The sequence below is a fragment of the Malania oleifera genome, chromosome 13 (genome assembly GCF_029873635.1).
Source record: "Malania oleifera isolate guangnan ecotype guangnan chromosome 13, ASM2987363v1, whole genome shotgun sequence".
Classification (NCBI taxonomy): Eukaryota; Viridiplantae; Streptophyta; class Magnoliopsida; order Santalales; family Ximeniaceae; genus Malania; species Malania oleifera.
In genome coordinates this window covers 27,340,719-27,352,638 of record NC_080429.1, presented here as the reverse complement: position 1 = coordinate 27,352,638, position 11,920 = coordinate 27,340,719, and the positions used below count along the sequence as shown (strand labels likewise).

Sequence of the window (11,920 nt, the reverse complement as noted above, 5' to 3'; positions counted from 1 at the left end):
TTAGTTGCCTAGAAGCATAAGCTACTACCTTACCCTGCTGTATAAGCACACATCCCAAACCCTTCAAAGACGTGTTGCTATAAATCACAAACCCACCATCCCCCGAAGGAATGATCAACACTGGAACAGTAATCAGCCAGTGCTTCAACTCTTGAAAGCAATGCTCGCAATCACTGGTCCACTCAAACTGCACCCCCTTCCTAGTCAATTGAGTTAGAGGACCAGACAGTTTGGAGAACCTCTCTACAAATCGACAATAATAACCTGCCGGTCCTAAAAAACTCCGAACCTCCTACACATTCTTCGGCCTCATCCAATCGACCACAACTTCAATCTTGCTAGGATTAACTGATATACCATCACCAGTCACCACATGGCCTAAGAATGCTATCTGACTCAACTAGAATTCAACCTTCTTCAGTTTAGCATATAGCTTCTTCTCCCGCAGAGTCTGTTATACTAACCTCAAATGGTCCTCATGCTCTTCTGAACTCCTCGAGTATATCAGAATGTCTTCAATGAACACCACCACGAACCGATCTAGGTACTCATGGAAAACCTTGTTCATCAGATCCATGAACACCGCCGGAGCATTCGTCAACCCAAACAGCATAACCAAGAACTCATTGTGGCCATATCTGGTTCGGAAAGTAGTCTTCGCTACATCTTCAGCTCTAACTCTCACCTGATGATATCTTGACCGTAAATCGATCTTCGAAAAGACCTGCGCCCCTTGCAATTGGTCAAAGAAATCATCTATACGAGGTAAAGGATAGCGATTCTTCATAGTTACCTTATTAATCTCACAGTAATCAATTCACATCCGCATTGGCCCCGTCCTTCTTCTTCACAAACAATACTGGAGCTCCCCTAGGTGAAACACTAGCTCAAATGAAACCCCTGTCCAGTAATTCCTGCAACTGCTCCTTCAATTCCTGAAGTTCTGCTGGAGCCATTCGGTACGGAGCTTTAGAGATCGGTGCCTTGCTAGGCGGCAACTCTATCACAAACTCCACCTCTCGATCTGGAGGTAAACTAGGTAAATCATCTGGAAACACATCCGAAAACTTGTTGACTACCCGAATATCCTCGACTCTCAACCCATCCCGCAGTGGTTCCTTCACACAAGTTAGATACCCCTTACATCCGTCCAAGAGTAACCTCCTCGCTTGTAGTGCCGATAGAATCTGTGGCGCTGGACGCACACACGATCCTACGAATTTGTACTCCTACTCCCCAAGAGGTCTGAAAACTACTACCTTCCTACGATAGTCGATCACAACATAACTGGAGAATAACCAATCCATCCCTAGAATGACATCAAACCCCGACATGTCGTATACAACCAAATTTGCCGGTAGCAACTTCCGCTGAACTACCACTGGACAATCTACCAACATCTTCTTATAGAAAGATACACCCCCAGATGGCATAGTAATAGATAACACCTCATTTATGACTTGGGTCTCAACCTCACACCGTCCAACAAAATTCACAGATATAAAAGAATGGGTTGCACTCGAATCAAACAAAACAAAAGCTTTATTTGAAAGCAATAATAAGGTACCTATCACTACGTTCCCTGCATGCTCAGCGTCCACTAGAGTAAGAGAGTATACTTTGGCCGAAGTTGTATTCGTCCGAATGGTTCCCCCAGGTATCTGGTTGCTCCCTCGATTCACGCTAGATGCAGGCACATCTCGCTTTGATGCACGACAATCACGAAATATGTGACCTGGCTGGCCACAGTTGTAATAGTTACCCCCAAATTATCGGCACTCACCCTCGTGCCATTTGTGCATCTGGTACAACGACCACTAGTCTGGAAAGCTCAACTTTGGCGCGATTCCTAGAAAGCTCAGTTCAGAAATCTGCTCCGCTAGATGTGTAAAGAATCTCCCCTAGAACACCGTAGTGGTTCCCGTTTGTTGATTTGGGCTGAATCCGGACCGTAATCTTAGAGAGAAGGCATAGAAAACTGTTTTAGAGAGAGGAACGAAGAAAAAATGATTTCTTCATAGAGAAACTTCCTCAATCTATTTATACACGATGTTGCCACGTGGCTTCATCGACGAGAAGACAGGATTCGTCGGCAAACCACAGAAGGGAATTTGTTGACTAGAGGATTCATTCGTTGATGAAACCTAAAATTTAAAATTCATTCTCTCTGGATATCTTCGTCAACGAGGGACTTAATTTCATCGACGTTCCCTAGAAGATCACTCGTCGACGAAGACAAGAAATTCGTCGACGAGGTCTACTGTTTTTTCCTTTAAAATTTCCTTTTTCTCCTTTATTATTTATTTATCTATTTTATTTATTATATTTCCTAATTATTTTTGTTGACCTTATAGGTCACACCTAATATTGATAATGACAAATACTTTGATATTTTATGGTTGCCAAGTTTGTGTGCAGGTTTTCATTAACAAGTTTATATAATGGCATGTGGCAACCTGAAGAGAAGTGAAGACCCTGACACATTTATAATTTGTTGTAATGTTATTGGGTTTGTAATAGTAATTGGGATATTGGTCTGAAATAATCTCTGCATGTCATGCATGTAGGTTTTGTAAGCTCAAAATGACCGTAGAATGATCATAGGGACCGAATGACTCTAGGTCCCAACACTCACACACATATCATACAAAATATATGAGTGTTAAAAATGAACTAAAATTGAATATTTCTAAGGAATTTGAGAGAACTCAGGCAACCGAACCCCAGGAGTTCAAAACTCCTCGGGCGCCCAAACTGTTGAAGAGTCAACAGTTGACTTGGGCTCTCGGGCGACTAACCAATAATGTGCATATCTTCCACGAGCGCCTGAACCTTTTGAAAGGGACATTCCACCAACTCGGGTTACCGAGTAGTTTAGTTCAAAAAGAGCCCCGAGCGACTGAACACATGAGTTCGGGCCATCGAATATAGGACCGGGCACCTGAAGTTACGAAGCAATGCTACTGACTTTGATTTGAGCTGTCAAACCATGACACGGGTGACTGAACTCATTTAAATTACTTTTATTACTGTGTCTCTTCGAGTGACCAAACCTCAGTTCAGCCACCCGAATCTCGACAGGTTAAAACAATTTTAACCATGGTAAAACTGGGTTAAATTGGGCTAATGATGTTTTAACTATTTGAGACTTTTTTAATTATTCCCAACATATCCCAAACGATTAAAATTTTACCCATGCCTATAAATATAGGTTCATTTGCAAAAATTAGAGAATGAATTAGCAATTTCATTAGCCGAAAAATCCTCTCTTTTGCAAACACTCTTATTGTCCAAATACTCTCAAATTTCCATTTCTTTGATACATTATGAGATTATGAGAGCTTATAGAGTGTGCTTGTGATTGCTAGTGAGTGCTAAAACTCCCATTTGCTTGTGTGATTGTTGATATTATTTTGAGGAGTTTGGCTTAGTTTGTCCCACATATTTCTATATTATAAATCTTGTGTTGGATAAACTAACAAGCTTAGGGGTCTTTGCATTGTCATTGCAAGATTCTCTTAGCTTTGATTTTGTAATGTAAAAATATTTTCTGCAAACTATAATATTTTTCAAACTACTCTTAAACTTATTACATTGAAGGAAAATCCTTTGAATTAATTTGAATATTTGACTAGCATCTTTGAAACTCTGATTGAACATTGAGATTTGATATAAACTTGTTTCAAAGATACAATTTTTTTAGAACACTCTTGAACATTACTATGATCATATCTTGTTGAGTGTTATTTGCACATATATTCACATCACTGAACTTACATTTACCTACATTGTTGATGTGTATGTGATTGCGCGTATTGGGTATATATCTGCTTTACATGAAAACATAATCACTGTACCATTTGAGTGAACATATTATTGTATTTCCAAGTGTGGCCTGAGGGGGCTTGATCTAGCCCGAAAAGATCAGGTTGGGGTCAGCCTTGTGAATTTGACTTAGGGCCTTCTCTGCCCCGCAAGGAGAATTTGCAAAGGTTGAGGTCAGCCCTGTGCTAATTGACCTGGTTGTAATCGGTGTCGCTCCACCCGTTAGGTGAGCATTAGTGGAATCCTCGGACTTACGAGCTAGAGGCGGGGATGTAGGCATAGTTGGTCGAACCCCGATAACATATAGTGTGTCTATTTATATTTTTGCACTTTATATTTACCGCATGTGTATGTTATTGTGTGAATGATGCGCATGATTTAAATTCCACATATTATACTTATCGGCGCATTTGAGTAGACTGACCCTAGGTTGCGAATATACTGTTGCTGAACTAGTTGAACCTAGGAGAGAAATTTTTAAACACCCAATTCACCCCCCTCTTGGGAATACACCAAATCTAACAATTTTAATAATTATAATTTTTCAGGTTTCAACAATTTTTGAATTCAATTAAATTGACATTGAATTAAAATATTTATGCAATTTATAACTTAAATAATTGGCATTTTATAATGGGCCAAATAAATTTAATTTATTTGATTGCAAAATCACATAAATAACTTTTTTTTAAGTCATTTCAAAATTTTTGAATGATTTGGTTTATATATGAAAAAAATCTTGTTGGATAAGATGTTTAAGATTAGGGTGACAAAACGGGTCAGAATCCAACGGGTAACTTGTGACCAGCCTGTTTAAATTGGGTTTAGGTTTAATACAAGATGACTCATTTATAAATGGATAAACTCAAACCCGACCCATTTAATAAATGAGTTGGGCGGGTTTGGGTTGGGTACTGTGTGCTGGGGACCTATATATATAATATAATATAATATAATACAACCTAACCCTACACACCCATTTCCATTCCAATCGGCATTTCATAATCTTGGGTTATCTTCAACAAGCTAGGGTTTTGCCTTCACAAATCTAAGGAAGGGAGGTTTTCACGACATTTGCAGGGAGGTAGTTGCAGGCTAGAAGCTCTCGCTTGCTTTGTTCGACGCCATCGACACCTGGAGCTCTAGCTTCCTTTGTTCGAAGCCTCTCAAGAAGAGGTAGTTGTAGTCTTCACAGAATCGTAGTTGTAGTTTGGCGAGTTTGCACGTTTTCGCCTTTTCGACATTACCCACTCTGGCCACTCTACTCTCCACTCGGTAGTCGGCGTCCACTAGCCAGAAAGCCCTATCCAGTAGGTAGTCGGCAGCCACTATGCAAATCGGTAAACCCTCATTTCCCATTTCTCTCAAACCCAAAAAATTATGTCATTTTTATATGAAATGTTTAAACATATTAAAATAATTAAAATTTAATTTTAAGCAGTTACATGTTTATGACCCGTTTATTAAACGAAGGGGGGTTTGAGATTTATATATTAGTCACCTGTTAATAAACAGGTCAACCCGAACCAGTTTAATCCCTACCCGTTTATGGCCTGTCCAAACTCGACCCATTAACCCATTTTGCCACCCCTATTGAAGATCAAAACGTTATGTATAAGAGTTGACACAAACATCTAAGTCCAAATACTTAATAATTTATGGCTTATTTTTTTTTGTTTGATAAATGATTTTGATTTTTTGCTAATTAAATCTAAAGAGACTGTTTGTTGTTTTTTTTGTTTTGTTTTTTGCCCTCAGTTTTTCTATTAAGGTATGTTTAGGAAGGCTTGAATTTAGGCTTGTATGAATTTAAAAAAAAAAAAATTAATATAATTTTATATTATATTTTATTTAAATTCACATAAATTTAAATATAAAATTTCCATTCCATGCTACTAAATAGTCAGTAGGGTTTTTTTTTTAAATGATTATTTTATTGTTTAAGAATGATAACCTAAATATGGGGTACGATAATTATTAGAATCAAGTCTATTATTGCTATTTTGCCCAATCCAATATGACAAATATCATTTAAGAATAATAATAAAAAAATAAAAAAAAGTCTATTATGCTCTTTGATTTTTCTTTTATTACTTAAGTCTTTGATATTTTAATCTTTTGATTGATTACTCTTTATTTTGTAGATGATAATTTAAGAGTTCATTACATGTGGAATTTTTTTTTTTTTTTTTTGTATTTTTAGTTTTTAAAAAAGCAATAACTTTTTTTTATTATAAAAAATTCAAATAATTAAAAAAATAGAGTAAAATTTTTCAATTTTTGTGCAAATTCAGAAATAAAAAATAAATTTACTTTTCATATGTCAAACAAAATAAAACAATTAGTAGAACACTGACGAACGTTAAAAATTGTAAATCTAGGAGTTTACTTCCCCTTGTTTCTGATTCTGCCCCCCTTTTTTAAAATTTCCATTGTTTTTGTTCCAAAGAGGATCCCGTGAAGCCATTTGGACTCTTCCACTATTTTTCATTTTACAGGAGGACAGTGAGGTGCGTCTCCGGGGAAGGTCATGGAGGAGAGTTTCGGGGGGGCGTCGCTGCCGTCGGGGCCGGACGCCAAGAAGCGGCGGGTCACATACTTCTACGATCCGTCGATCGGCGACTGCTACTACGGGCAAGGCCATCCCATGAAGCCCCACCGCATCCGAATGGCTCACAACCTCATCGTCCACTACTCCCTCCACCGCCGCATGGAGATCAACCGCCCCTTCCCCGCCGCCCCCGCCGACATCCGCCGCTTCCACTCCGACGACTACGTCGACTTCCTCTCCTCCGTCACCCCCGACACCCTCCACGACCACACCCACGCCCGCCACCTCAAGCGCTTCAACGTCGGCGAGGACTGCCCCGTCTTCGACGGCCTCTTCCCCTTCTGCCAGGCCTCCGCCGGGGGCTCCATCGGCGCCGCCGTCAAGCTCAACCGCCGCGACGCTGACATTGCCCTTAATTGGGCCGGTGGCTTGCACCATGCCAAGAAATCTGAGGCCTCTGGATTCTGTTATGTCAATGACATTGTTCTGGGTATTCTTGAGCTCCTCAAAGTCCACAGGGTATTGCTCTCTCTCTCTCTCTCTCTCTCTCTCTCTCTCCTCCCCCGTTTATATTTAGATTCATCCCCTGTTTGATTGCCTAGAAAGTGTAGGCAAAATAAGGAAAAGGGAAAAGAAGAAGATACAGCTTTGAATCTAGGTTATTATTATTACCGTTAGGAAACTCTGTTCATCATAAAAAACTGTGACAAGAAATTTTTTACCAGTGAAAAATCCATGAGTAATAAGTTCCTGGGATTTTATGTCACTTATGAAAAACTCCTGCAATAGTTTTCTTACGACAAATAGCAAAATTCATAAGATTATAATTATGATTGTTGGTTTGCTTACAACCCAATAAACAACTTACCCAGCTCAGCTAAACAGCTGTGTTGGTAATAAAGATGGGTTCATATCCAATTACACAATATCTCTTAACTATTTTAGATTTACTTTTAAGCTGCCTGTTTGAGTTATTTGTTTTCCACTTTGTGGGTTCTTGTTGTTTTAAAATCTCTTTTCTGAATCTTGGCTTTACTGCTGTCTGGTTATTGTTTGGGTGATGCTGGTTGTTTTATGTTCTATATAATATCCTTTTCTTTATTGTTATAATTTGATGTTTGATAAGTCTAATTTCCAATAGTGAAAATATTTGGTGTCACTGAACACAGAAAAGTTAGTCATTAGTCTAATTGAGCACCCCCTCTAGATTAAACTGCTAGATTCTGTTTAAGTGTTCACTTGTATTATTCTTACTATTATATGAAAAGCGGCAAATTTTGTTTTTTGCCTTCAATCTGTCATTCACAAGAAAATGTAAAAACCCTGTTTGTAGAAGAACAAAACACCCTTTTTGTAGAAGAAATTGATGGTTTGTTTAATACATAAGAATTTAATGGAATGCAATGGAATTGTTTTGTTTTTAATTTTTTAAATATATTTTCCGTATAATTTTTCATTCTATTCCACTCCTAATCCATTCCACTCCAACATACCAAACATTGGGTGACAGAAGAAAAAATGACCCGCAAGTCTGAATGGAACAAAATAAAGAAAATGATGATGTCTTAACAAAGTAAACCATGATTTCTCCATTGGTATAAACCATATAATACATGACATATGAAAGGAAAGACCTTGATGACAACTAGATAGATCCATAAACCCTAGTAAAGCAATGGGCATTATTCTCTTATTTTTTTGGTTCATCATTTTTATATGCTATAGTTTTCTAATTGATTAATAATTGTAGTTTTAGACATCTTGAAGTTCAAGGGGAGCTCATGAAACACCATTGAAGCTGGTGGCCTACTAGTTGTATGCCCTAAAAGGCATTGATTAGGATATTTTGTATTTTTTGTTCGAAATTTATGGAAGGCAGGTTATTATTTGTGTCTTTCGTTGATTATGCTTGTTATATGAATAAGTCAATAGAATCTAAGTTGAGGAGACAAATTCTTAAGGAGGTTAAGAACATGAAACTTAGTACTTCTTTGCACTTAATTCTGAAATTTTACTACTTGTCAACTAGATGTTCTTAGTTAACTATCCACAGACCGAGGCTTCATGGTTGCCTTGCATTTGAGCTTTTGAGCTTCGACCATGCAATATTTTATATTCTCACTAAGAAACTAAGCACATAAGGATTATATTTGGTAATATGAGTATTGAGGCAAAAGGGATGACGATATGGGATTGAACACTCGAACTAAAGACAGAAAATGTTTTATGTCGTTGATTGTGATGCGATTCAAGGAAATTCTTGGCCAAGCAGAAATGAGGATTAGAAACGGGTTTTGGTCTCTTTTATGGAATCACATTTATATAGTGGGGCATGTGAATGTGTTAGGAGATTGACAATAATTCCACATCCTAATAGTTTAATTTAGGGACAGCAGTTGATTAAGGGATTTATCACATGGTTAGTTTGGCAGAACAGATTCTTTCACATTTACTCTTATTTGGATTTCTATGATTAGCATTATGTGTCACTCTTGACAATAAAAAGTAAAACCTAGTGCACATGGCACACACTATTGGGGTCTTGGAAGGGCAAGATATAAGCAACCTTACCTCCATGTTTGGAGAAGCAGTTTCGTGATTTGAATCACAAACCTGTGACCATTAGGTTTGGATGTACACTCTTAATGATGAATCAAGGCTTGCCGTTAGGTGTCACTCATGGCAATGGAGGTCCTGATTCATAAGGAGAATTAGACAGTGTTCTAATTCAAATTAATTAGAAGAAATTCTTATTGAGAATTAGTGGAGATTTTCTTGATAGAAAGAGAATATTGTTAGTATAATAGAGAAGAAATTATAAATGGCAGAAAATGAGACATCCTTCTAAAGGAACAAGATGATTAGTTGCAATAAGGCCTTCCATGCAATCATTCCCCAAAAGAATCCCAAAGAGTGTGCCAAAAAAAAAAAGCAAGAAAAACAACCCTACCCCATTATAAATGGGGAGAAGTTGAATTTTTTGTGAAAGATTCTAGCATTCCTCGCCAATAATTTGTTGCAGATCAAGAGACCTTTGAAGGCTTTTTCTCTAGATGTTTGTGTGCTCTGTTACAAGAACTTCGAACAGCTTCTCATTTTTTTTTTTTTTTGCATTGTGAATTTGCTTAGAGGATTTTGAACAATTTGGTGTTTTGGGCAAGAGTTGGGTTTGTTCTATTTCAGTGGAGTAGTTAGCTACTTCATTTGGAGGTTTTGGAAGGAGGAAGGATAGGCCGGCATTGTGGAAATGTGGTATCTTCGCATTTGTGGGGGTTATGGTTGGGGCATAATGCACGAATTGTTTCGGGAAAAAAAATTGAATTGGCTGCCGGTTTGGGAAAAAAAAATCCATTATTTGGCCTCTTTGTGCTGTGTTGATTATGGGTTTTAGCTTTCCAGATTTACATTGAGATTGGAGGATTTTGCTGGCTTGATGCTTACTTTTTCATTTGTTGTTTTTAATTTTTTCCATCTGGTTTGTTCCAGAATTTTCTTGGGAGATGCATTCTTCTCCTTCTTGTGAATTCTTTTCCTATTAGTGAAATATTTTTTTGCTATAAAAAAAAAATTCTAGCATTCCTCTGAATCCAGAGAGTCCAAGAAAAGCATTTGGATATACGCATTATGTGTTAAGAATCTAGTGAAACTAGTCAGCATCTGTTTCTCCATTGTTGAGTGGCTAAGAAGCTTTGGACCAATCTATTCTCAGTTTGATGACGTGATGGTACTGCCTTAAACTGTTGCTTTTTTTTTTGGTGTGGTGCTGGGGTTTTGGGAGGAGTAAGAATGAGTTGGTTTAATATTGATGACTTGTTGCAGGTAAGGAGACTCTATAAGGCTACTAGTCCAGACATATGCATTATGTGTTTAGAGTCAAGTGACACTAGTCAACATCTGTTTCTCTGTTGTTGGGTGTCTAAGCAGCTTTAGGTAATTTGTTCTCAGTTTTTGATGAGGCAATGGTAATGCCACGAGTTGTTGACACTTTTTTGTTTGTACAACATTGGAATTTTGGTAGTGTGTTGGTTTTGTGGAAATGCACTATTTTGCTCTTTTTTTTCACTTTTTGGATCAAAAGGAATGTGGGGATTTCTAATGGAAAACAACTCCTTCCCATTAATATGGGATAGAATTGTTTTCCTTGCTTCTTTATGGGTTCACTCTTTGGGGTTCATTTGGGAAGTTTTGTTTGTCTGATCTGGAGAGGGATTGGAGTAGGGCTTTACTGTAATCGTTTTCTGTTTGTTTTTAGGACGATGCTTACCCTCTGTTTATTAATATTATTATTTTTCTATAAGAGCAAACACAGTGCATTTCATAAAACCATTCCTTTCTGATTCCTCCCCAAACCCCAAAACCTCACCATCAGGAATGCTTCTGAATGTGGCAAAACCATTGCCTCTTTGAAAACCGAAAAAAAGATTCCCCAAGCTCCTTAGTCACGCAACAATGGAGAGAAGGGTGCATGCTTATTTCACCCAATTCTGAACACATAAATGCAAATATATACCAGAGTATCATTATACCAGAATGAACCTAAGGGAAACAGGGGGCAAAGTGCAATTAAGGAAAAAAAAAAAAAGAATGGTTAATTGCATGAGATGCATAAAGAGAGAAAAAATTAGAAATAAAGAGAGGAAGTATAAAGCACTAATTAAGATGAGGATTATGGAGCCAAGGGGGTTAGTCAATCTCTCTCTCTCTATTCTTTTCCTATGTAAGGCCAAAGAGAGGGGCAGCACGCATACTCTCTCTTCTCTTTATTCATGAGAGTGTGAAGTATGTGCGCTTGGGAGCTTCTTGATTGTGTTTGTCTTGTGTGGATATGCTTAGAATTCGGGCTTTTGTGTGACTATTGAAAGAGAACCATAAAAACTTCATGGAATCCAAAAGGTTGGTATTCTCCTATTTTCTCTTTCTTGTTTTTGCAATTGAACGTGGTTGGCATAAGTTACATCATGGGTTAATGCATCATGCATGCTTTATTATATTTATTTTTCCATGGAATTTTTTTTGCATTTTAAGGTAGCATTTGGGAGCGCTGATTCTAACCTTGGATTGGGATAAAATTCAATACAATTTTGTATTGCATTTCATCCAAATCCACACAAATCCAAACCAAGGTCTGAAATCCAAGGTCACAAACACAAGGTAAGAGTTATCACCATTGTCTCAAAATTTAATTTTGAGGAAAAAGTATTTTTCTAGTGAGAAAATTATAATATGGAGAAAAGTGATCTTACCTTTTTGTCCCTGCTTTTCATCCTCCTCTATTTATAGATTCTATGCTGCCTACACCCTTTTTGTTTACATTTATATTCTAATAATAAAGTCATATTCTAGTCCCTTATTAATTACTGTACATTCAATAATGCTCCTCCCCTCTCTAATTTTCAAATCAATCTTCCTGTCTCTCTCTCTCTCTCTCTCTCTCTCTAAATGCATCCTCTCTTCTTTTTTTATTCTTCTAAATTTCTATTTTAATTCAGACAGCCCCTTTGTCTTCCTCCCTCTCTAAATTTATAATCATTTTTCCCAAAATTT

The 11,920-nt window shown here is 37.5% G+C and overlaps 1 protein-coding gene across 1 annotated transcript in view; it reads left to right on the top strand.

Moving 5' to 3' along the window:
* The first annotated feature begins 6,186 nt into the window (after positions 1 to 6,186).
* LOC131146268 (histone deacetylase 6-like) overlaps positions 6,187 to 11,920 on the top strand; it is a 28,431-nt gene continuing 22,697 nt past the window's right edge. Inside the window, exon 1 of the mRNA XM_058095741.1 lies at positions 6,187 to 6,895. Within this exon, the coding sequence (XP_057951724.1) occupies positions 6,356 to 6,895 (540 nt within the window). The 5' untranslated portion in view covers positions 6,187 to 6,355. The remainder of the gene's footprint in view (positions 6,896 to 11,920) is intronic.